At 30.8% G+C, this 26,892-nt stretch overlaps 3 protein-coding genes and 1 pseudogene across 4 annotated transcripts; 2 read left to right on the top strand and 2 right to left on the bottom strand.

Moving 5' to 3' along the window:
- The first annotated feature begins 5,383 nt into the window (after nucleotides 1-5,383).
- Nucleotides 5,384-7,595, top strand: LOC111315663 (uncharacterized). Its single transcript, XM_022917561.2, has 5 exons — nucleotides 5,384-5,505; nucleotides 5,761-5,919; nucleotides 6,164-6,215; nucleotides 6,656-6,722; nucleotides 7,252-7,595. Exons 2-5 carry the CDS (start codon nucleotides 5,764-5,766, stop codon nucleotides 7,340-7,342), a joined length of 366 nt encoding a protein of 121 aa, XP_022773296.1. The 5' UTR covers nucleotides 5,384-5,505; nucleotides 5,761-5,763; the 3' UTR covers nucleotides 7,343-7,595.
- An 841-nt stretch (nucleotides 7,596-8,436) lies between these two features.
- LOC111315662 (putative receptor-like protein kinase At1g11050 pseudogene) lies at nucleotides 8,437-10,516 on the bottom strand (annotated as a pseudogene).
- A 2,754-nt stretch (nucleotides 10,517-13,270) lies between these two features.
- On the top strand, nucleotides 13,271-19,176 carry LOC111315661 (auxilin-related protein 1-like). Of its 2 annotated transcripts, XM_089749480.1 has the most exons (9): nucleotides 13,271-14,240; nucleotides 15,605-15,834; nucleotides 15,933-16,129; nucleotides 16,216-16,345; nucleotides 16,459-16,556; nucleotides 17,196-17,261; nucleotides 17,424-17,513; nucleotides 17,655-17,831; nucleotides 18,785-19,176. In XM_089749480.1, exons 2-9 carry the CDS (start codon nucleotides 15,732-15,734, stop codon nucleotides 18,821-18,823), a joined length of 900 nt encoding a protein of 299 aa, XP_089605606.1. In that variant the 5' UTR covers nucleotides 13,271-14,240; nucleotides 15,605-15,731; the 3' UTR covers nucleotides 18,824-19,176. The 2 variants fall into 2 exon arrangements, with proteins under 2 accessions (XP_089605606.1, XP_022773292.2); XM_022917557.2 differs by lacking the exon at nucleotides 17,424-17,513.
- Nucleotides 19,177-22,077: 2,901 nt separating this feature from the next.
- Nucleotides 22,078-25,693, bottom strand: LOC111314989 (amino acid permease 3-like). Its single transcript, XM_022916602.2, has 7 exons — nucleotides 25,554-25,693; nucleotides 24,178-24,301; nucleotides 23,758-23,991; nucleotides 23,574-23,667; nucleotides 23,228-23,442; nucleotides 22,986-23,125; nucleotides 22,078-22,885 (listed from the first exon to the last, which is right to left on the bottom strand). Exons 1-7 carry the CDS (start codon nucleotides 25,557-25,559, stop codon nucleotides 22,232-22,234), a joined length of 1,467 nt encoding a protein of 488 aa, XP_022772337.2. The 5' UTR covers nucleotides 25,560-25,693; the 3' UTR covers nucleotides 22,078-22,231.
- Nucleotides 25,694-26,892: the final 1,199 nt, after the last annotated feature.

Below are 26,892 nucleotides of genomic sequence, written 5' to 3'. Positions count from 1 at the left end.
CCAAGAATTTTATTAAATTTATTTAATTTTTTTATTTAAATTTTAAAACAAATATTAATTATTGTTATTGAAATTTTTTTTAAAATTTGCCTCTATTTGGGTCAAATTTAGTAAAAAAATTTCTCACTTAAAAATTTTCTAAAAATTAACCATTTGTAATTTCTAAAATTTCATCATTAGATAATTATTATTTATTTTCAAAATCTTATTAAAAATTTATTTTATATTTATTGTAATTTAAAATTAATTTCCTTAACATTTTTCCTAAAAAATTCAAATGAAATATATCACAAATAAATAAATAACAAAAATTAAATAAAAACTAATAAAAATAAATTTAAAAAATGGAGAAAAAAATACCAAAACACTATGGCTTGGCTTGGCAGTTGGAGTCAAGCTTGGCTACAAACATGAAACTAGCTAGAAAGGCTTAAAAAGTAGCTCAAATTCGGGTCGAGGGGCATGGGTCCGATCCAAACCATAGGGCAACACGTGGATCCTAAAAATTGTTTAACAAAAAAAACAACGTTGCTTCTTGCTAATATATAAAGCCCCAAATATTTCTTTTTCCTTCAAAACCCTTCTGTCATTTCTCTCTAGTAGATGCTTTGACCTTTCTTTTTTTTGTTTAGATTTCGACAACCGAAATCTTTTAACATCGTAGGGAAATTCGTCGACCATTGATCGAATTTTGGGATTGGCCACTGGAATTTGGGTAATTACACTGAAATTTCGTCGAAAAATATGAGCTTGGTAAAAAAATTCAATCGATTTTTGGAAATTTTGTAGAAAATTCCTCCCTTGCAAACTCCAGTTTTTGAATCTTTTGACCAACTATCTTTCTTGAATTAAACTCAAAACTACCCTTAAAATAAAATTTCCACCAAAATCAAAACACTCAATTGCTGCCAAACTCTTGCTATAATTTTTTCTCTATTTTTCTTTTCAATTGCTCTTTGATTATTGTGCCTTTTGTTCTGTGATTTAAAAATCTATTTATAGGGCATAATGAGGAGTATTTTAGATTGATTTCAACTCCAAAAATTAAGATTATCATGAAAAAAATAAAATTTATCTTTAAAAAGTTTAACTTTAAATTTAATCATGATAAAATTACATTATCATCACCTATTCCTTTTTAATTTACAGCCATTCACTCTTTTTTTTCAATTATCTTTTTTCTTTTTAAATAACCAAATAAATTTTAAAAGATTAGATAAATGTAAGGAAATTAAATAAATACAATTAAAGATAAACAACAAATAAGCAAGATAAAATAAGTAATAAAATAAAATGAAATGGATAAATATAAAATATATAGCTAAACAAAGTAAAAACATAATTTTAATAATTAGACTTGAATCAAATCTGAGCCTAACTAATTTGAGCCTTTGGCCATGAAATTAAATCAAGCCTGGTTGATTTAGACTTCGGACTAAATTAAGTGTCTATATAATTAATTTAATATTAATTTAATAAAAATATTATAGTAATTTTCATAAAATACTATATGTCAAATTTTCATAAAATAAAGGCCAAAGCGTTTAAATAATTTCATATGGATTTAATTTTATATCTTGTTGAAATTTAATATGTAAGTTAATATGCACATTATAATAATTTTATTTAATTATGATAAGAGGGCATTCTCATAATTATAGTAAGAGTGGTATTATAATAATTATAATCAATCATGATAGAAGGACATTTTCATAAGAAAGGTATTATAGTAATTATCATCAATCATGATAAGAGATCACTTTTATAATTATGATAGGAGATGCGTTATAATAATTTTGACCGAGGGTTATTTCCATAATTATGGTAAAAGAGTATTATAGTAATTTTATCTAACTATGAAAGGAAGGGCATTATAATAAATTTGAACATGTGTCAGTTACTAATCAATTAATTATAAAAGGCATTATAGTAATTTCTTTATGAAATTATTTTTAATATATTGAGTAGATTTATTTTATTATAATAATTTAATATATAGTTAAGTTTTATGTAATTACCATGAAGTAATGGCAATGGTATATAGTAACTTAGTATATAGTTAATTTTATATTATGATAAAATTTAATATGTAATTTAATAGTAGTATCATAGTAAATTTCATACAAAATGACACATGTCATTCTATAATTATAGCAGGTGTGTCACTATAATCATTTTGGCAAATTCTGATAAGAGAGATATTTTCATAATTATGATGGGAGGTATATTATAGTAATTTTAACTAATTATGATAAGAGGGATATTATAATAATTTTAATAGATTGCTGAAAGAGGTATTATTATTATATTTTTTGACATGTGCCAAACAATTGTCAAATAATATGATGGGCAATATAGTAATTTTTGAAGATTATTTTTAATTATAGTTAGCTAATTATGAGAGATATAGTATTTTAGTAATTATGGTAAGATGGATATTATAATAATTTTAGTCAATTATAGAGGCAGGAATTTTATATAAATATGTAAAAGCCAAAGCCTCTAACCAAAAGAAAATAATCTAATGTGAATAATTTACATTTTTGACACATAGACAATTTTAAAAATTAACATGTGTTCAAAATAAATTGTACATTTAAAATTTAAAATTTAATAGTAAAATAAATTTAATTTCAAATATCTTATTTCAATTATTATAAAACATATTCAACGATTCTTATTAACACTTATAAAATTATTGCCATTTACTTTTGAATAATTAATTAGCTAAAATAAATTAAGAATCAAATAAAAAATAATAGTATTTTAAATTGAGAGTAATTCATGTTTGACAATTAGAATAATTAAATATAATGTGTATTTAATGTTCTCAAGAGAAATGAAAGGAGAGATTTTGAAATTAGTGTAATAATGATAATAAAATTAATTTGATTTGACATTCTAAATTTAATTTTAATTGATTTAATCATCAATTGATTTGAGTAAATTTACTCCTAATCAAAAAGTTTTTAAAATATAAAACATAAACTTTTCAAAATAAAAGCTAAAAACATGCTAATAATTAAATAATTTATTATAATTTATTTGCTTAAATTATAAATAGAGAATCATCTTATACGAAGATTATTAAGTTCACCAAAACCCTCCAAATGCATTTGTTTAATTGTGATTAGGCAAATCTTTACTCAAAAAATTTCATTGAATCTTTTATATAACAACGAATGATTTTTTTTTAGTTATTTTTAATTTGATTTAGTTTTTTACTCACTGTTAACAATAAAAGTGTATTGTTTTTACTTTAGGTATTGTTCTCTTTTGTTTACTTTTTTCAACCAATAAATGTTTCTACTTTATTGTATTTGGTATTACATCTCTTTTGTTTATTTTTAATACGAATTCAATTAAACTCTATTCATAATCTATTCATTCTTAATGATCCTAAGTCATTTACTCTTTTATTAACTTGAATTTCATACTAGCATGAATCTCTCTTTGATTTCAAAATATTATATTTAAAATTTTTATAATACAACAAAATAAAAATCTCATATTTAATGAAACAAAGAAGAAAACATAAGTTTTTTTTTTTTTACTTTCACTTTACGATTTTACCTTCAATTTATAGTTTTTTTAATATCACATTTATTTATGTTTAATATATTTGGTTTTATTTTATTATATATAGTTTTTGTTTAATTTTCTTAATTAGCATGAATCAACAGCAAAATTTTTTTGGTACAATAGCATAATTTTAAAATTAAGATATTAATCGCTTTCACTTATGCTATGAATGAATGCCTTTTGTCAACAATTTTGTCATGATCAACTATTTGGTCGTGGTTAAATCAAATGCTATTAAATAAACAATTAAATAAGAAATATGTGGTTTGTTTAATGTGTATTTTCTAATATATACATCATTGTTTGATAATTTAAAAATTTTTTAAATAATAACTTAGATAAATTTTGCTATTAGACAAATTTTGCTATTTAATATCCAACATGATAAATAATAAACAATCAAATAAAATTTATTATTAATGAAAATTATTAGAAGACAAAAGTAGCTCTTTATTTTTAATTTGATGATATATAGTAAGATAAGTTATACAAGTTATAAGGTAAGTAATATACTTATTTTCACCAAATAATTCAAAAACATTGATTCAATATAATTTTTTTTCAGCATTTTATCATGCACTTTTTTTTTATAATATTTGTATTCTAATTTTTATATTTCAATTCATACAACTGCATATGCTAAAAATATTTTGTTAAATAAGTGTCAAAATAATTCTTTTGTCTTAGCCAGTTAAATTCTATTTATAAATTTGTTAAATTTTTGTGTTATATTTTCCCCAAAAAATGTCAATAAAAATTATTTTCAAAAAATATTTTGCAAAACTTTTCTAATTTTGAAGAAAACAATTAAACCTTAAAATAAATAGTTGGTTTTTTTTCATTGATTTTTTTTCTTATAATCTTATGTTGATTTAAAGTATTTAAATAATTTTCTTAATTAGGTCAATCAAATGTTAATTTTGATTAAAGGTTCTCTAATCAAATAAATATGGTGTTTGTTTTGATACATAACAATTGTTTCTCATTAATTTCTTTTGAAAATTTATGTGTTGTAATTTTAATTCAATTGTATCTATTAAATTCTAAATTTATAATAAAAATGAGATAAATATGAATATTAAACTACTAATTTATAGATACCAATAGGTTAAGTTCTTCTAAATAAAATAATACGAGGAATCAAGTTATATCAAAAAAGTTTTACATCTTTTTATATCTTTTTTTTATTATTGATTTCCATAAATTTAATAGATAAATAAAAAAAAGCATAATTTTATCCCTTAGACATATTGAAATTAATGTTTAAAAAAATATAAAATTAAAAAGTTTTAATATTGGTGTAAGTTTATCTCTTTCTATATATATATATATATATATATATATATATATAGAAAGAGATAAACTTACACCAATATTAAAACTTTTTAATTTTATATTTTATATATATATACACACACACACATCATCCATATTATAAAATGAGATTTTTAACATTATATATTATTATAAAAATATAATTTCTTATCAAAATTTCTAAGTATAATATACTATTTTTTTAAATAAATAATTCTTTACTTTTTAAATAATTATGCATGTAAAAAAATATAATTGATTTGTTTCTTTGCGCATAACATGGGTTTAAAATTAGTATTATTGTACTTTTGATCCTGAGTCAAACAATGGTCAAATAATTGGAAGGGTAATATAGTAATCTTAAGAAAACTATTTTAATTATACAGTATAGGTTGTTCCTCTAACAAAATAATGCCCCTTAATACGCACCGTTTCTGTTTGACCAAAATGAATATTTTGACATTTTTACCCCGATAATTTCATTAATACCAAATTGCACTTCTGCCCAGTGGTTGCTTTTAAGTTTTAACTTGCATTTTTTCTTCCCTTGAGATTTTGACGAATCGGCAGCGCAACGGGGAGGGATCGGGCGTAGCTAGGGTTTGAAAGGTGCATCCTTGAAATTTATAAATTTCGAAATTCCCTTTGATTTATATTACTACAATTTCTTCAATTGTTGTGTTTTATCTTTGATCCGTTTTTATAGGATTGTGAAGCCGATTTCCAATTTTAATAGGATAATCATTCAACTAGGGTTTATCTACGTTCCACATTTCAATTTCTCATGTTTCCGGATTGTTAATTATTTCCTAAGAGTGTTTCTGAAGCATTTTTTATCTTTTCTTTTTGAAATGCAACGTGAAGGCCATGGCAGGATCAGGGAGTTCGATGCTGTATTCCTTTCTTCTATTTACTGTCATTCTCTCGCTCCAAGAGATGTATCGAGGGAAGTTAGCGTCGTCGGAGCTGTTTACAATTCTAGGAGGATTCATCAGCTCCCTCTTGTTTCTTGTGTCACTAACAGTGAGTCCTAGATGCTCCAAATTGACTCCTTTTCTTATTAATTCATCACCATGATACGCAATCTGCCGTTTTATTTTCTGATTTATGGTTTTAATCTGATTGTATGATGTATTTGTCAACGTTGTAGAATGTAGACTCCAAATTTACAAGCTGAGCTCTGAAAACCGAATAACATTCAGTTGTGCGACTTATAAAACTTGATTAGCATAATAATCTGTATTTTTCTTGACTTTTGTTATTTCAGTTCATTGGGAATTTCCAGGAAGCATGTGGGATAAGGACTGGCTGGGGTGCTGGTAAGTACACAGAGGCTTCTTCTTTTTTTTTTTTAGGTTTTTATGATTATTTATTATTAACAAAGGTCAGAAAGAATGAATCTTTAACCTTTTATTGTGCTCTGCCCATTTCACTTTCCTTGGTGAAAATGTAGCATGCATACCATGATGCTTAATCTATTGCAATTAAGTTTGCACACATGTAGCTGTACTTTCATGTTCCATGAGGTTCACTACTGAAAATTAAACATTAGTAAGAAGCTCAGAAGGTTTAATATTGAAAAGCTGTGATTTCCTTGTGTTGTCAACACCAGTGAAGAATCTGACATTAACCTTTTTATGGGAAGAAACCACTGTTTATTTTCTAGCACATTTTACAATGCATTGGGTACTCTGCTACAGAATTTGTTGTTTGGTAAAGGGCTTAACTTGAATTGCTCTTATTGTTTTCCTTTTGGCAGTCATATTAGCGGAAGCCATTGCACTGATTGCTGCTAGCACTGTTCACCGAGTTTGTATCACAACATGGTAATGTTAAAGATGTGACTCTATCTTCATTTTACTGCATGTTCCTGCCATGCTTGTTTCATGAGAAATTTTTTAAATCCATTAACAGCATGGTTTGGTAAGTTTAAATTATGTGGAAGGAAGAACATGTTTATCAAATCCACTTATAATAAAGAAGCAACCCAATGTCAGGGAGAAAGTGGTAGTTACTGTTAAACATGTCTCTCATAGACTTATGGTGGAGCCAAGGTGATAGGTTTGAACCTTAGACAAATTGTAGGCTTATAGTCACACACATGAAAAATGAGGAAAAGGATGATTCCTAATAAGTTTGTTCCATGCTGTGAAAATTAAGGGCCAATCTGAGGATAAAAACCTGAAATGCTTTTTTTATGGGAAACAAGCACAGCTTGCTTGGTATGAAACATTCAGTTTGTGAAAAGAAATTTACAAATAATATGAAATGATTGGTACAACTAATGGCGAATCAGCATTGTGTTCTACAAATGTATATACTAATGACTGTTTTTATATTTTGTGTTCAATGCAGTTTCTTGTTCTCAGCTGGATTACTTTATGAGATAAACAACATTTCAGGAGTGATGCTTTCTAAGAGTGAATTGAAAACAAAGAGGCACTGAGTTGAAATATCATTCCTGTTCACCGAAAAGATATTTGTTTAGAATGTTACCTTCCTGTGGACTAGTAGTAATTAATAGTCATCAATTATGTGAATTTAGAAATTTTCTTGCCAACATTACTGCTAGTCACTTGTTATTGGCTCTGAAGGACTTATAGATGGGTGGATGGGACACAGATCTTCTCCCCACTCCCTCCCTCACCTTTATTTCATTTGATGAAGAATTTTGAGAATCGATATTGTTTTCTTGTCTATTTTGCTTTGGTGCCATTTGTGCTGGCTAAATTAGTTTTGGAGAATATAATGAAGTTAATGAAACCAAAGTACTAGTCAATTCCCGCTTGAATGCAAGCAAATAGGTGGTGCATGATCATGCTGGCATGGCGATACGGATGGCAACGTGAAGATGGGTTGAAGAACTTAAAGAGCCTTGAACTGTGAATTGGAGTGTGTGTATGAGTGTGTGTGCATGCCATATTGATAAATGTGGTAAACATGGCAATGGCCCCTACACATGGTAGACGGATCTTGACTTCAAGATTCTAAAGTAAACTGAGAATGAGGTGAAGCGTTATATTAAATTTCCCGAACGAATGGTTATAAAAAATGGTGAAGCGTTGTATTAAATTTTCCTAATGGATGATTGGATTAAAGAGTGTGCTAGTCTTTGTTTTCTGTATTTAAATTGGTTTGGAGATGGTAAGAAGGTAATTATTTTTTATGAGTTTGTTAAATATGATGTAGGTAAGTCTGTTTTAATCATCTGAAGGGGGGATGTATTGAGTGAAGTTAAAAAATCTCTTGCAGCTAAATTAAAAAAGATAAAAATAAAGGCAGAAATTTGACAATTGTCACCATCGTCAATACAAGAAAGGTATTTCATTAAAAAAAAAAATTCAAACATTGCACCAAAATCACGTGTAATTAACTACTATTAATTACTCTAGAAAATGTTTAATCCGAAGAATAACATGCCTTGACTTGTTGAGCTCATGGTTACTTGAAACCAAGACAATCTCAAAACCATCTTTGAAAGTTTGAATTGAAAACTCATAAGTAACTTGTTTGATTGGAAACTTATGAACAAGATACATATATAGCAAAGAACGAAGGCTAATAAGATTAGTTAATTTGACTATTGGGCAACTATGTATACTTTTCATTTTGTTATCCTAATTTCTAATCCATGAATCCACTCGAGTTTTGGGTCAATGGCAATTTGTATGCCTAGAATTTGTCTATGGTGGCTGGTGCGGTGGCTTTCCAAGCCTAGCCCCAAGAACAGAATCAATCTATACTATGAACATGTTTGAGCTAGATTTTGATCTATTACTTGTTGATGCACTACTCCCCAAGGACGATCTGAAGGACTCATGACTAAGTGGCAATGGCCTGTCTGGCAATTTGGGAATGTCAATATCACCCTCTAACATCTTCAGAGCCTCAGCAATTTTTGGCCTGAAAGCTACCATGACATGAGCACAAAGAATCCCCACCCGAACAAACCTTTCCATCACCCCTTTGGGCCCTTTATCTCTTATTGATTCATCCAAAATTTCTTGCACGTTCCCTGATTTCGCAAGCTTCCAAGCCCAATCCGTGATCAACAGATAGGATGAATTCGATGTGTCAAGTACTTTCCTTCCACTCATAATTTCAAGAATCACAATTCCAAAGCTGTAAACATCACTTTTCTCTGTTAATTGTCCATACAGAGCATATTCTGGTGCCAAATAACCATGTGTGCCAGCAACCCTGGTGGTGAGATGAGACTGCCCTTCCAAACTCTGCTTCGCTAATCCGAAATCGGCAACTTTTGCTTTCATTTCTGAGTCTAGAAGTATGTTAGTGGCCTTAATGTCTCTATGATAAATGGATGGTTGAATTCCATAGTGCAAGTAAGCTAGACCCCTAGCCACATCAAGAATTATATTCTTGCGCTGAGGCCAACTTAGTTGCAGCCTGCTAAAATCATTGAACAAATGCTCACCAAGGCTGCCATTCGACATGAAATCATAAACAAGATATCTTCTTCTACCTTTCGCCATGTCACTTGTGACACAACAACCACGAAGAGAAAGAAGATTCCTGTGCCTTATTTTGCTTATGATCTCAACTTCATTGGAAAACTCTTCATCGCCTTTTGAGTCCAAATCAAGAATCTGTTTCACTGCAACCAAAGTACCATCTGCAAGAGTTCCTTTGTGCACAACTCCATATGTACCTTGGCCTACCAAATTCTTTTGAGAAAATCCGTTGGTGGCTCGTTCGAGCTCTGACAGACGAAACCATTTGGCACCTGAATTTGGTAAGACGCTTGCCCTGAAACTGCTAACAAATCTTCTATGAGGGGCGTTTCTCCTGTTCTTCTTATCCCATTTCCTGTACAAGACAATTAGCGTAAAAGCAAGCAAAACACCAATAAAAGCACCCAAGAAACCAAAAACCAATCTTAGCAACGTTTCGCTGCTTAATTTTTTCTTTGGATTCTTTTCTGCTGAGCTATCCAATGGTAAGCCTAGTATGCAGCCGGCTGAGCCAGGATCCTTTGGACCAAAATCATTAATAACACCAATAGCATACAAGACGATGAAGTCATAGCATTTTGTGGCATTTGGATCAAGACGCAATAACTTGGATAACACATTGTTGCCAGCTTCAACACAGGATCTGCACTTTAGCCCAGTCACATCACCTTTGCAAGCAGTATCTAATAAAGTCACAGAACCAACCTTTTCAATCCAATCTTGGATTGTTATAATTCCAGCACAACTTGAAATGTTGCTAACAAACTGGTTGGAGTTCTGCATGCAAGAAGTGACTAAAGATGGCTGTATTGACAAGGCAGCAAGCTTGTTCTGAAAATCAGACACACAAGAAGATGCAGCCATTGGATTTGGTAACTGAAAAATGGAGGTCGCCTTAAGATGCTGGGCAGTTCCTATGCCAAAGAGACTGATGAGTGCTTGGCAGCACTGCGTTCCATTAGTGTCGAAGCATGTGGACTTGTCCCATGGGAAGGTTTCTACATAACTGAAATCAGTTGGACATGAAGAAATGTTTGAATCAATGCAAAAACTGGTGGAGAAAAAGAGGAAGAGAAAGGAGGTAAAGAAAAGGGAGTTTCCCATGTTGGATTCCTAATGTGATATTGTCTAAAACAATGGCGTTGGGACATATTGGACCTGATTTTATAAAGGGTTGGTTATTTAAGCGGAGAACTATCAATCTTGGCCGCCGCTGGTCAAATACACGGTTTAAGAGTTTGATACGTTGTTGGTGGTCAAAGTCAGTGTAAAATGTAGTAATAGTGGGAAATCTAGTCCTGAAATTTTGTTTCATGAAGTTCATTACTATTATTAAGACTTGAGCCCTTGGCCATGGCTCACGGGGTCGGTTAAATGTCCAAACTGCAAAATTTTGAACATATTAAACTCAAATTTTAATTCACGATTACTTTAAAATATTATATTTAAAATTTAATTCAATTAACTAAAATAATAATTTGAGAGACAGCATCCAATAAATTTAAATTTTACAATTTATTATTTAAATTTTTTTTATTTTTAAGCTACAAAATTCTTTATAAAAAATTTATAATTTATATATGTTTGTCTTATTTTCTCTCAAAAAAAAAAAAAAAAGGGTTTGAAATTGATGCAGTAGGTTACCAAAACTTAATGGATCAACTAGTCAATGACATCTCCCTTGGATAGCGGTTGGAATGGGCTATTGCCTTTGTGGTATGATACCAAAGACAAAAAAATCATAATTTAAGTTCAGAGATGCTGTTGGGATGTAAAGTCTAATTTTTAGGCTGCAGCTTGTGTTGTTCTTTAAGAAAGTAAGAGAAATTTTATTGTTGACAATTACCAAAACTTGATTTAAAGCAGAGGTGTTTATGGCCGGGTGAGATTGGGTAGGTCGGGTTGATATTAATACTTTATATATTGTTGATATTAATACTTTAATTTTAAATTTAAAATTTAAAATTTAAAATTTTTTTCGAATTTAGTTTAAATTAAAAAATAAATTTTAAACACATCCATTAAATTTAAATTTATATAATAAAATAATTAAAAAATGATTAAATTAAATTAAATTAAATTATATTTAATTTATATATATCTAAATAAAATTAAAAATTAAAAATATTTAATTTTTATTTTAATTTATATATATGATTTTGAATAAAAATTGAATTAAATTCAAATTTTAAATATTTATCTAATATTTTCTTTAAAATTTAAATGTATTTAAAATTTATGTTTAAATTTGTTTAACAAATTTTAATTTTTTATTTAAACTTTATTAAAATTGGAACAAAACTTTCAAATTTGGATCGAGAATCTGATCCTTTGATCTAGCAATTAGCAGCAAAGTTAGCTCTTTTCCATTCTTCCAATTCCCAAGGCAAAAACAAAGTAAAAAGAGTTTTTTTCTTTTTTTTTTTGACATTGGAGATGTTGGGTTGGAATACAACTGTTTGAATAATAAAAAAAAATGCACTACTCATTGAGCATAGGCTTGGATTTGTTGCGTCCAGGTGTCATTTTGTCGTAGCCAAAGCCGACAACAATGGCAAGAACCAGGCAGGCTCGCATCTTAGCTAGTACAATCAATGTTTTCTGTAGTTAGTACTTTTTTTTTTTTTTTGTACTTCTAGCTTTTGCTCTTATGGGATTCTATTTTATGCTTTGATTACCGTACATGTTGTTTCCACCAAAAACAAACGAATAAAAAGAGAAAATATAATGGATTCAAAATTTTTTTTTGAATTCGTTCATTTATAATATATATAAAAAATATTAATAAATTTATTAATTTTAAAGATAAAAAATATTTAAGATATTTATTTTTAATTTAAAAAGGTATTAAAAAAAGTTAAGATATTCAAAATATTTTTTAAATTTTATTATTTTTTAATTTTGAAAGGTGTCCATGAACATTTTTTTCATAAAAATAGATCAATTGCTGAAATTACTACTAAATTTTTTTAATTTTATAAAATTCATAATATTAATAATCAATTATTGTATTTAATATAAGAATATTATTATAAGAATTTTTCTAACTAGTGTTCTTAAATTATTATCTAAGATTAGTCAATTTATAATTTGAGAATTAAAAAAAATTCTCAAAAGGAGTTTTAGAAATTTAGAAATTTAAAAGAATTAATAAATAGACTAGTATATAGCATGATTTAAATGTGAGTGTCCGAATTTCAATCGAGGCAGGACACGCCTGACACTCACACAATGCTACGACCCTTTCACATTATTAAACATTTTGACGTTTTCTATATAACTATCGCTCTCCTCTGTTTCCCTGTGATTCTATTTTGATTATTTGGATGAAAAACAAGAAGACTGTACCATATGGTTTTATATTGGATAATAAGATTGCGAAAATGCTTGAAATTTTAAATAATATTTTATCCAAAATTTGACTTTGAAATTATACATCATTTGTTAATTCATGAATTAATATTATAATTTATTTTTTTATATAAGTGATATTAAATTACACATGTGATATATAAAAATAAAATTATTATGTTATTTTTTGTATTAAATAAATAATTTAAATACAAATAATTTAATGGAAGATATCATTAAATAATTTTATATTTATGTAATAAACACAAATAATTTATTTTTTTATTAAACTAAACATAAAAATCATATATTACTTAAAATCTGTTAAATAAAGTGATAAAGAAAAATCATTTTTTAACGGAATATAACCTCCGGAACTAAACGCCCCCAACATTGTTTTTATTTTTCAGTAAACGCCCTTAAAATTAAAGTGAAAAAAAAAAAAAAAAAAAAAGGCCGGATATGATGGCCCACCACTCACCCATTGAGTGTGGGTTCCACAATTACCGACTCACCAACTCGAAAACCATCAGGAACAGGAAGAAAAAGATGGGGAAGAATCAGAGAAAAGACTTTTCCTCTCTTCTTCCACAAAATTCCCCCCTGAAAATTTTCCTCTTCCCAGTTTTCTTTATTATCCAATTCCCGCCATTTGCCTATCTCTCTCTCAGCTTAATTTCCACTTCTGAAAAAAAAATTGGTTTCCTTCTATAAACTCCCTATTCAAATTCACAGATTTTTTTAATATCAAATTTTCCATTTTAGATTGCCTTTCGCCGTGGATCTATCATAATTCATATCTGGAAAACACCCATATATTTGATTTACTTAAAACACCGATCCGATTTTTTTTTTTTAATAAAGAGAGCGAAATTATGGACGACTTTGGCGTTCTAACAGAGCGCTATTGTTTAAAACCGCAAGGAAAATCGGCTCCAATGTCGCAAGCCAAACGATCCAACTCCACGGCCACCGCAACCACCAACGGAAATTTCGGGTTCGAATCAGGTTTGACCAGAAACTCCACGTCCTTTTCTTCAAAATATTCATGGAATTCGAGTGCCAGTAACGGCTCTTTTCTTGATGATCACGACTTTTTTCCGAAGCAAAACTCCCAAAATTCTTTTGGTTTCCCCGACGATTATGATTACGAATTTGGTGCTTTTGAAATCCCACGACGAAGAATACGAGTAATAATAGTAGTAATGGATCTTCATTTGATTTGGCTTCAATGCTGTTGAATTCTGATCCGAAATCTTCCTCTACGAATTCTTACGTTGTTGATGATTTATTTGGAGGAATGTCTGGCTCGCAATACGCAAGTAATGATGATATTTTTGGGTCTTTTGCCTCGTCCACGAGGTAAAAGGGTTCGGTCGGTGACTTGCTGGGTGATTTTAGTAGTGTGGCGGCGAAACTGAAGAGTTCTAGAAGGAATGGTTCGTGGGAATCGGGGAAAAATGAGGCTGATGTTGATGATTTGATACCCGGGTTCGGTGGAAGCAGTGCTCCGGTTAATAGGTACCTATAATTACTTTAAAAGAATATATATATATATATATATATATATGGATATATTTTGCTGCTTGATTAGTGTTGGTTTAAGTTTTAAAGTTTTAACTGAATCTTCTGCTGTTAGACTCTGTATTATTTGTGTTGTAGAAAATGGAGATGAATAATAATGACATTTAGAGTTAAGAAATCGTGCATTGGTGGGATGTAGGATAATAGTTCTTTTCATGATTGCGATAGTTTCTTTATCTGATATGAAATTTTTGTTTTTGGGGATTAGTTTGGATACAGTAGCTCTTAAGTTTTTAAGAATGCAAGATATCATAAAACACGGGCAATTTTATGGCTCTGTGTTTATGTTTTGTTGAGGGAGATAAATATTGGTATAAAACTCATGATGTTTGAATCCATTTAATTCATTCTGCTCTAATTTATGTTTCTATGACTATAAAATATAGGAGTAATATTTTGTTCTGAGCCAATTTGAATGCATGAAGGTTACTCCGCACCATCCAACCGTCAAGTGAAAGATTTGAGCACTGTTTGTGTTCTAACATTTGCTTTTTTTTGGGGAGGGGTGGTTGGGGTGGGGAAGGGGGATTCCAACTTGCTCCTTGAACGGGGGAATATATGCACATACCATTTAGTCAAATGCTCAAGTGCTAAAATTTCCTTGTTAAGTATTATTCCTCTCATATTTGAAAATTTTGTAGCTTAAGGAAGTACTTAGAGTAAGTTAAGTTAATTGATTGGACAACTGGAATAACCATTTGAGAATTAATACTGCTAATATACCATTGTTTATTGTTTTGGAGCCTGTCTTTTATCAATTCTACCAGTTGTAAATACTGCTTGATGTTTAAATTTCCAAATATTGCAACTGAACAAAGCTTACATACTGCTTTGATGGGCAGTTGGGATGAAACTTACGTTATTGATATGAAGGGAAAGGGCTTGGAATCGTATGATGATAGAAAAGCCTTACAGTTTCAGTAAACTTAAAAAAATGCTCCCATCACTTTGACTACTGTATTTTTGGCTTCTAAAACATAAAATTTATGCCACTTGCCATCTTTTACGTGTCATACATTCATAGGAAGTATTGCAATAGTAAAGTAGTGAGCTAGTGGTCCAAGTTAGGAAGGAAAAGATATTGAAGCTATTATCTTCTGACTCTATTTTTTTTTTTTTTTTGGAGACAAGCTTCTGAATGTATTATTTAGTATTTGTCTTCAGCAATAACTTGGGTCTTTTATCATACATTTGGTGTACAAATTTGCTGTTGGATATGCAACATAGTCTTTTCAATACGATTATGTTGTTAGTATGTAAAGATTGAATCTTTATTTGAAATTTCATTTTTTTCTATGCAGGATTAATGTTAAGGCAACCAAATCGACCTTCAAATCAACAGAGGAACCATTTGTAGTATTAGAGTCGGATTCGGGCTCAGAATATAATTCCTCACAAGCCCCCACAGACCCACTGGAAAAATTCAGCATGTTTAATCAATCTGAAGGAACAAAACCTCGTGGTTCTACAAATGGTTCCTCATCATTGAGGCGTCCCCCAAATCCAGCACAAGTTTTTAAGGCAGATAAAGGTTCTTCTGCATCCATTAGCAAAAATAAAGGTCAATGTATATTCTTCTTTTGCCATTCCATCACTAGTTTTGTAACATTGAGAGGGTTCATGATGCAGTAAAGAGTTCAGGTGCATCTCCAATAGACAAACTTGAGGACTTTGCCATGGGGAGAGTGCATAATAAGTCTAGTAGATCTAAAGAAGCTGAAGATGCTGCAAAAAAGACTCAACAGAATAAAGGAGATGATCTGGAATCCTTTTTTGGTGTGAGTTCCAGATCAAATAGTGCACCAAAGTCAAAGGCAACAACTTTGGTGAGCACTATAGATGTTAAAAGTACCACCAGATTATGAAAACTGCAGAATTTTGTATTGACATAAATTCCTTGTATTCTTTTCAGGATCCCATGTTTGATGCAAATATACACAACAGACAGCTGAAGACATCTACAGGGGCATCATCCACTGCAAAGAAGGCTTCTTCTGCTACCATGACAAAGGGAATAGATGACTTTTCTTTTATTTTTGAATGTATATAAATGTTATTGCTGAAATATTGAAATGGACTATTTCTAGCTCTGGAAATTATCTTTGCACCGTATCTCTTTTATGTTAATCTTTGTCTCAATTTTTGTTCCCAAAAGCTGCCCCAATGTTTGGAGAGTTTGAGGAAGTTTCAGGTGAAAGTGAACAAAGACGAAGAGCCAGATTGGGACGTCACCAGAGGACCCAGGATCGAGTGGTGTGTATATATTTTACCTTTATTTTAGCTTATTTTTATTCTTTAATGGTGGGCTTAAATTAAATTAGTAGAAGTATAAGAAGAAAGTCGCTGATGAGAAAAGAAGTACATACATGAGTCAACATTGATATGCATGTTTTTTTTTCACACTCATGCTTACATGCTCACATAGACACGCACAAGTGAAGACTGAGCAAACTAAGGGCAGCAAGGAGGTGCCAACCCAGGCTCAAGGCTAAGTTTCCAGGACAAAATTTCAAAGAAATCCCAAGCTTCTTGCTCTTCCATGGCTGGTGATTAAAGCAGTTTTAGTAATCATAAAATGTGATAAAAATGTGTCCTGCATATGAGGATTTCCTTGATGTTTGTCACTATGCTTCATCTTATGCTTTTTTGGCCATCTTTGAGCTTGATACTCAAATTCTACTCACCTGACTAACTGACTATTTTGGGCCTGTGGTGAGACTTACCTGTGTCATCTTGATTTTAAATATGCATCATGTTCTAGCAAAAATGTCAGGCAAACTCTTCTGTTGGCACCTTTATTGTTATATCCTTCTCTTCTTTTTTTTTTTTCTTTTTAAAGATTATAATTTGTTTCTAAGATATGGCTCAACAGGTGGATTATTTTTGTGCTAGGCAAGAGCAGTTGCTGATATGAACCAGAGTGATCGTCAAACACAGAATGAGCAAGAAGAGAGGCATGTAAGTGGTTCAATTGATGCATTAGTTGTAGATTAGAGATGATGTTTTTAATTCTTCATGCTTATATGCATTTTACCTGCTTTGGTACCAATTTCATATCATATGTCATGAATTCTTGAATTTTGATTACTTAATGGTTCACCATAATCTTAATTTTCATAGAGGCTTGCTGAAGCTATGGATTTTGAGATAAAACGCTGGGCTGCGGGGAAGGAAGGCAATATGCGTGCATTTCTATCATCATTGCAACTGGTGTGTTCATCATCATTTTCCTAGTCTCTGCATTGACCCCTAATCAGAAATTATCAGTTTAATGTTTTGTAATCATTATTCAATGTTTAGAATTTGTGGCTTCTTGGTTTTGCATGACTAACCTTTTACTTTAACAAACAGGTACTTTGGTCTGAATGTGGTTGGGAGCCAGTTTCACTGACTGATTTAATAACCTCTGGCTCTGTTAAAAAGGTTTATAGAAAGGCCACATTATGTGTACATCCTGATAAGGTTCAGCAGAAAGGTGCCACTCTCGAACAGAAATATATTGCTGAAAAGGTTTTCGATATTCTCAAGGTACAGTATGAATCTCACTACTACCAAGAAGGAATTATTTATTTTAACATGAGTTGTATCCTCAATGGCCACATCGCCTCAGTCCTTTTTGAAGGACTAGATAGATCAAGGTTCAAAACTCTGATGTTTGCTGTGGTGGGTCTAGTCTACCAAGTACTTGCCCATAGGGCTTCGTCTTTGAGTAAACTTGTTTCATTGGGATGGAATTTTCATTTTGAAAAGTCAGAGATAGCACTTGGTAGCTGGTAGTAGGTGGCAGTCCTCAATGTGGACATGGGTCATCTGAGTTTTAACGTGCCCTGCCCTTGGTTTGTAGACCTAAAGTGTTCTGTCTTTAATATGTTTATTACATACCCATCTACATAACATTACTAGCCCAAGCTTCTTATGGATTCATATTTTTCTTCACATCTGCCTAAGGTTTTGTGCTACCTCTATTCTTCCCTTTTCAGTTTTTCTAATATCAACCATTTGTCTTCTTTTTCTTCTTCCTTCACTCTGTTCTCTTCTGTGGTCTTGCTTTTGATCTGAAAATGTTTCATATAGTTAAAACATATAACTATAGATTATTTTGCATGATAAAACAAAAAACGTCAACTGTTTTCTGTTTCCTGCCTTTTCTGGTACATAGTTAAATGTGTGATGCCAGATATCCTGTCTTTAATTGTTTTCTTTGTCTTCTAAGATACCAAACAAACATCAAGCTTACAATGTCCAATAAGTAGTTCATTTGGGAGTTTTGGATGAAAACAAATAGAAAGATAGGCTTAACTCAAGGGGAGGAAAGGAAGAGAAAAGACAACATTCTTTTTAATTTTTAGTTATCTGGTTTTATAATCATTTTAATATAAGCTATAGTTATCTTTTACTTTGATCATTCTAAATACTTACTAGACTATTGTTGACAATAGTTCTTATGTTTTCCATATTTTATTTTATATGCATTGAAACAGGAAGCTTGGAACAAGTTCAACAAGGAAGAACTTTCTTAAAACCCGGAAGGTATCTCATCTGAAGAGTCAAGTCATTTTTATTTGGCAGTCATACAGATTCATTTCAGAGCAAAAGATTCAAGAACAGGCCCAACAGTGTTATCGTTTTGTGGCGATCACACCATTCAAGCAGAACTTCATTGGTCACGGAACTTCTACTATTTAAAGCTACGAGGCGCTTGGTAAGGAGTAAAATTTTTCACGTATGACTGTAAATAAATGCATCTTCATGAAGTAAGTAGATTTCATAATGTTTACTGAACCTGCACCTGGCCATATATTTCTTTTCTCTATGCTAGAACTTTTTCTTCTCTTCATGTTTTCTGGTTCTAATTTCACTTTTATTATTTTCATTGATTGTTTTCGACTAAGTAAGCACACACGCATCCTTTGTTGTAATTTCAGATTAATTGTGTTTTTTTTTTGTCTGGGTCTTCAATTTGTTTAATGGTTTCTCATTTTAAGTGGATGCCACTTTATTATTATTGTGGAATATATAAATTTAATGTTGATCTCTGCCAATTATAGCAGAGGTTAAAGGCATGGTATTGTCTTTGACCATACTATTTTGCTAGTATTTCTTGCCTCAAGTTCCCTTGATAGGACTACAAATTTGAACTTGCTTGATGCAGTTGGAGCCTTGGAGGTCAATTGCTTAAATAAGGCTAAAATAACCAAAAAAAAAAAAAGAAAAAGGGTTTTGAGATTTTCCACTTTATTTAAATAAGTTTTTATATTTTTTATTACACGGAAATAAACTTTTTATTTTTAATTTGTACTCAAATAAGTTTTTAATTTTTAATTTGTATTCAAATAAAATTTTAACTTTTAATTTGTATTTAAATAAATCTTTAACATGATACATTATGCATGTAAGACATTAGCTTTTTTCTAACATGAATGCTAGAAATAAAACTTTTAGCTTTTAGCTAACATAAATGCTTGAAGTATAATTTTTATTTATTTAAAGAGTCAATTTTTACTTGATTGAAGAGAATTATAAAAAAATTTGCAATCATTTCTTTGAAATAAAAGATAAGGGTTATTTGAGTATAATAAAATATAAAAACTTATTTAAGAAAAATAAAATAATTTAAAGGTTTTTTTTTTAAAAAAATATTTTCACCCTTAACTAAATAAAAATGGACGAAAGAATGCCCTGGCCTGCAAAGAAGTATCATTTAAGTAACAATAAGCTATAGTTTTCTGCAAATAAGTATCTTGGAAGTAATAATATACTATCGTTTAATATAATAATAAAAAAGGAAAATTTCCAAGAAATCTCTGTTGTTATTACTTCAATGGTAATACTGAAATTATAAGTGTAGAATCCTGAAATTTGCCAAGTCATTACGTCAATGACACACTGAATCATTTGTTGATTTCTAGTAGCTACATGTTCAGTCCATCCCTTCTTGTTAAGAAAGAATCATTATCAAATCATAACTGGGTTCGGAAAATTAATCACCAATGTTTATTTCTTATACAAATAATAACTACTACTTCATTTGAAAATGAAATATGAAACAGTAACATAAAAGGATTCCGAATCGCCCTATTCTTGGAGATTCTTCTCTAAACCTCCATTATCACTGTTAATCAAGATCAAACAGAAATATAAAAATGAAGAAACCTATAAATTTTACTATTATTAGGCAAAGTGGGAGAAGGAATCCCTAGGAGACCCACTAATGACTACTAACAACCCACTACTCTTCCGGGGCCTACCACTCACGAGCTCCTAAAAGCCACATCTTGGCCGCTGGGGCGGCTATGTCCTTCCCCTGATTAGTCACTACTGCCGCTTAACTTCCATCACCAGCAACAGGAACTTTACATGCACATCACATGGGTTATCATTTATGACCTTTTATGCATATATATAATAGTAGTAGGATTCGTAGGGATCAATTTGTGGAAGGAAACATGAGATAACCTTTGTTAGTTTAGAACCAAAATGACAAGAATTTATCTTGGCCTTTTACTCGTGATACAGAATTAAAAGGATTAATGTTATGAAATAATCTTAAATTATAAGAAAATATTTTATGTGATATCTAATTTTAAAAATTTTTAATATGATATTTAAATTATAAATTTATTAAATAATTTAATATTTATTTTTAATGTAATTTGTTTCAAACGACAATATAATGACAAACAATCTTTTAAATATCATTAATTAAGACATTCATAATTCAAATATTAAATTTAAAATTTTAAAAATCACATTAAGTCTTTTATTATATTTTGAGGCTATTTCTCAAAATACTTGATTAGACTTTTAGTGAATATAGCATTATATAATAAAAAAATCTTAGTTATTAATGACAGTTTCTCCAACTTTTTAGTGTTTACAACACCTGAATTGGTGGCTTTTTCCGGGGTTAAAGTATATAATCTGTCGGTCTTTTTTGCTTTCAAGACTGGGAAGATCAATTTCTTAAGCGCTATTGAAAGCGAGCTTCTTTTCACCACCTGGCTTAATTGATGGGAAGTAACCATTAAAATCTGATCCTTATGGTCATGACTAGTAATAATCACCCATCTCTTTGATCCTCACAAAACAAGTGTGCCACAGTTCAACTTTTTAGTACTCTTGCCCACCATCTGATCACTGGACCTTTATTTCGGTTTTCATTGTTAGATCGGATGCATTCCATTCCAACACTGATGTCAGTATTGAATAGAAGAAATAGGCACTTTCAATGGTGTTGGTGTTAATGGAGTTGCCGTATTACAGAAAACAGGTTTCCTTTTCCTTTTATTAAGTTGAAGGACATTTTTCTTTCAAGTTTCAATCGTTTCAAAAAATAAATCAAGGATTTCCCACAAAGTGTTCTGTAATTTTGGCATGCAGTAACATTTTTAAATTGCTAGCTTTAATTTTACAATAAAAGTTCAATAAATTCAAGGAAAACAGTAGCAATTTGTGTATTCGTGTCATTTAAAGTATTAAAATTTATGTATTTATATCATATTTTATACAAAAATAACGTATTATAATTCGTGTTAATACGAAAACATAAAATTTTTTTTTTGTTTCATTAAATCTATATATAATCATTATAAGATTTTAAACCGTATCAACTTCGTATATATTTTTTATTATATTATATTTATGTCATGTTATCACGTTGTATTTTAAATTGTTAAATCTTAATACTTTGTGCTCAAATTTTTCCATTTTGCATTGACATGGAAAGTTACAAGTTGAAATAGTGACCCATGACCCCATTTTGCTGAACAGTAGAGAACAAAAGAAACTGCATAGGAGTAAAGGTAATTAGCAACGACAATTCTGGCTTGATATGAACAAGAACAAGAACCTTTTTAATCCGAAAGATTAGTTTTCCTTGCCTTTTGAACTGTCCATGAATGGTGTGATACCAGTTCAATTCTACTGCACTAGTAGCCGGTTGAGAAAGGCTTATATGACTGGAGATCAAGCACAATCCCAGCAACAGAACCGGCAGCTGCAGCTATAGTGATAACGAGGCAAGCAATGCTAAGGATTTGGAGGCAAAGCCATCTTGTGCTCCATTTTGGTATCTTCTTTTGTGAAATGTACATCTCAACTGGGAAGTAAACTGTGAGTGGCCAGAATCCAAGAGCCCCAAGGAGTCCAACAATATCATTAAAGAAGGGAAGAAGCATAGAGTTCAAAGTTGTTATGATCACAAAAAGTGTCCTCCAAACCAATCGGAAGAGGTTGAGATTGTAGGGGCGGAAGCCTGGAATAGGGATCTTGATCTCTTTGGTAATGAATTCACTGTCTGGGAACTTTTCTGCAGCTGTTTTCTCTATGAAGGCAAAAAGGGGTTGGCAGTAAACTTGGTATGCACCAACAAGGTGAATTACAATAGCTGCATTAGCAATGTCAAGGAGCCAGAATGGGTTATAGAATCCAAAACCAGTGAGAAGGTTTCCAGGGGACAAGTCTCCAAAAGCAGCATAACCCATGCAACCGCACAACATGTAGAAGAGAGTTGTCACTCCAACACTTAACAAAGTTGCCTTTTTCATTGTCTTTGATTCTGATGGTGGAGCCTTGAGAGTGTCCTGTAAAAATACCATATTGTTAAGTTCAAGTTTTATGGCTTTAGTTATCAAGTAAACAAGTTATTTGAGTTAGATAAATTTGCTAAAATGAGTTATATACCTGAATTTCAATGAGTATAAGGGAGTATGAATAGGCAAAAGCTATGTCTCCAAGTGCCTGGAAGATCCTCCATACTTTGTGGGTTTGAGTAACAGTTCCAACACTTATTCCAGTCAGGCTTCCCCTAATTTTTCCAGTTTCTGGGAAATTAACCAAACAAAAACACCTTAAATCAGTTTCATCATACCAATTTCATTTTCCAAAATTTCATTTTTAAGTGTCTTTAGGGAAGCTGTTAATACCTGCTACTTTAGCAATCCCAAGACCAAGTCCAATTGTTGAGTAAGTGAAGGACATGACAGCAGCAACAATGGAAAGCCACCATAATTGACCAAAGTTAGGAATTTGAGAGAAAATTATTTCAGCAATGCCAAAAGCAATCATATAAGGGTTGCTATTCAAGCGGCATGGGTTTTTCCCACCACTTGCATGGAGGCAATTAGACCTTTTAATAGCCCTGTTATATCAAAACCCAAAAAACGTGAAAAAAAAACCCTGTTAGCTCGAACAAATGCAAAACCAGCTAAACAAGAAAACAAATATCATTAGATTCTTCTATTAAATAAAAATCTGAAGTTGGAAACTCACATCATGCTAATTGACGATGCAATTGTGTATCCAATGGCAACTCCAAAAAGGTTCAAGTATTGAACCCACCCACATATCTTGACTTTAACCCCACCTGAAAAGTAACAGAAAAATAAGATGTTAAGCTTAAAAGTTTAGAAAGAACCCTATTTGCTAATGCAATTGAAAAGTTAATTTAATTTACCAAGATTTGAGCTGACAACGTCCATGTAAGTATAGTTCCTCTTGCCATTAATAGGGTCACCAGAGCGGTAACAGGCAGCAAGAAGAGTAGAGGTGTAGTAAGTTACAAATGAGAACAAAAACATCACTGCTGGACCAGCAATCCATCCAAGCTGAGCTGTAGCCCATGCCAGGGACAGGACACCAGAACCAATAACAGCTGTAATAATATGAGCACTTGCGGTCCATACAGTTCCTGGCAAATGAAAAACAGTTACATAAGAGTTTGGTAAATACAGTAGAAGTTGTTTTCATTTTCCCTTTCTTTTGAACTTTATACAAAAGTAGAATTCCAAGTAAATTTACTTTTTAACAAAAGTAACAAAATCAAACAAAAAGCAAAGGAATCTTGTCATAAAACTTCCTAGAAGCTGGAACTTACCAGTTCGCTTGAGATGGCCATCGTCATCAAAGCATTTGGAGCCACCTTGTTGAAGCACATCAATGGAGAGATCAAAAACTTGGTTGTTGTGAAGGTGATTTTTTCCAGCACCGTTCTCTCCCATCTTTGTTAAAGAAAGAAACCAACAAAAAAAAAAATAAGCCTGTGTTCGTTGCCTGATACACGAAAAACTTCAAATGTTGCGTTTTATGTATCCAAGTCTAGTTCGATTTTCTGTCCAGTCTGGCAGTGACTGTTGTTCACTATCACTGAGATTTTACACACCTCCCAAGAGTCACAAAACCCAAATGAATTCCGAGCAAGGAAGTCTCTTCCAGATGGAGAGCTATGGAAAAACAAAGAGTAGGAAATGGAGTTGAATTTGGGGTGCAGAATGAGGAATGGGAGTGGAGTATATATAACTGCTGTGGGTTGAACAAAAAGGTGCAGAAAGTAGCACGCGGTCCAAATAACATGGACTACGCGCTTCTTGGCAAATACCTCCCCATCATTCCCCACCCCATAGCCAATATTTAACATAGCCTATCAGCCTCTCTTTTTGTGCTTATGAAATATAAGAAATACCACAAATCTATCTGGGTTACCCGACAAGAAGGTGTAGCACTTTCCTACAGGCTACAATTCTCCTTTTCAAATTTCAACAGTAAGACATAACTCCACTTTCTATTTTCTTGAAACAGTCTTATGATCCATTACAGAGACTCCCTGACTCACTGTTTTGGGTATGGTTGGTTCATAATTAGTAACTTGTAATAGTTGTAGTTTTCTACCAAGTAATAATTAAACTACCACAGACTAAATAATACCATAGTATGATATAAAAAGTAAACATTAATTATCTTGGTCGAACTTAATTAACTATGCTGTATTTTTTTTGAACAAAAGATAAAAAATAAAAAAAAAAAGAAATTTTCAGTGTTGGGATTTGAACTATTTGTTGAATGACATATCTTAAAAATAATTATATAAATTTATTAAACTAAATTTCAAATTAATAATAAATTATCTCACCAACCCTTCCTCTTTCCTTTCTCTTTTCGCCAATTTTCATTTCATGCCCATCATGGGAGGTGCACATGAAAATTGTAATAATAAATTATAGATACTATTTCAGGCATGGAATCTTCAGTCATTTCTAAATATAAAATGTCCTTTTTTCCAATAGACTAATTAACTCAATATACTATGCATGAATTTGTCTGTCCTTTTTGCATGTGCGTTAGAGGTTACTCTTTGTTTTCAAGAATTATATTTTCAGCTTCGAAATTAATCAAATGATAGGGTTAATTAAATGCAAAAGAGATTAAGTACCCTTTAGTTAATGAACAAAACAACATGATAATTAATAGTCATACCTTCATTATTGTGCCTCCAAAACCCTTCTCCTCCAAGGATTGGTACGTAACAAGAACTCTAACACAAGATATAGAAGAGAGGAAATTGTATTAAGTTTTTGTTGTGAGTCTGATTGATGAAATTTGGGTTGCTTTTATAGTGGAAGGGTCCGAAGGGAAGAGCTTGCAAAAACAATAATTTAATCTATAAATCTCTTTAAAGGACCACCTCTGATTCAAAAATTCTCTCGGTTATTGCCTCTCCTCCATTCCTATTAAAGGGGAATAAGGTTCCTTTTCATCATTTTCATATATTCATGATCCCAAATTTTGATTTAAAAGCACTGAATATTTATAATTAATGACAGTCAAATGCTTTCTTTATAATTATAATAATAATAATAATCATAACTAACTAACATGGGTCGACCACCTCAGCCTCTCAAAAACTTTATTATAAGCAAAAATAAAACATCTTCCATTCATGGGGTGGACAATCAGTATCTAAATATTCCTGTCTTTAAATAATTCCCAATGAACGAGGAAAGAAAGGTTATTAGCACAAAGGAATTTAACCATTTAGGAGAGAGAGTATCTTTGAAATTTTTTTTATTTTTAAAATTAAATTTTGATTACTAAAATTAAAATTTTAATATTTTACTTGAAGACACATTTTATTACCCTTCGTTTTCTGTACTCAAAAACTACTATTAGTTAACTGGCAGTAAAATTTTAATAGTTTTACAGAAATTTATGAACCTTTGAGATCACCCAGGATTCAAAATTGAGAAAATAAAAAGGCTGGATTATTATATGTAATTGAAATTTTAAATTCATGATTACGAATCCATTAATCTTTTTTAGTGCGAGATTACCATCACGTAATTGAAATTTTAAATTAATAAATTATATAATAAAAAAATTCTGCTATTTTAATTTAAAAAAAAAAATGGTCTAAATTTGTTCACTAGTAAGCACTCTCCAAGTGTTGCCTTAATAGAAGAAAGAAACTCAGAATAAGCATCACAGACTAATGTAGCTGGCGATGCCCCAGGTTACCAGCTTTGACTGCTCCACTGAGTGGTGGAATTAAATAGAAAAATGCTAGACTACGACAAGTCAAGATCATTAGAGAGACAGTTGTTTCGAGGATCATTTTCAAGTTTCTACATTTTTTTGGTATTTTAAAAAGAACTTGAATTCTTGATGTATAGAATCAGATACAATGCTTATCAAAAACTCTTGCTCGTTCAAAATCATGGAGCTGCTAATTCAGTGAATTTAAGAGGCTCCTTACAGTTCACAAGTTTTTTTTTTTTTTTTATAAAGAAGATTGTAGTTTAAAAATTTTTTAAAATTA

This window comes from Durio zibethinus, chromosome 20 (assembly GCF_047325235.1).
Source record: "Durio zibethinus cultivar Kanyao isolate XHJ-2024 chromosome 20, ASM4732523v1, whole genome shotgun sequence".
Classification (NCBI taxonomy): Eukaryota; Viridiplantae; Streptophyta; class Magnoliopsida; order Malvales; family Malvaceae; genus Durio; species Durio zibethinus.
This window is presented reverse-complemented; position numbering and strand designations above follow the sequence as displayed.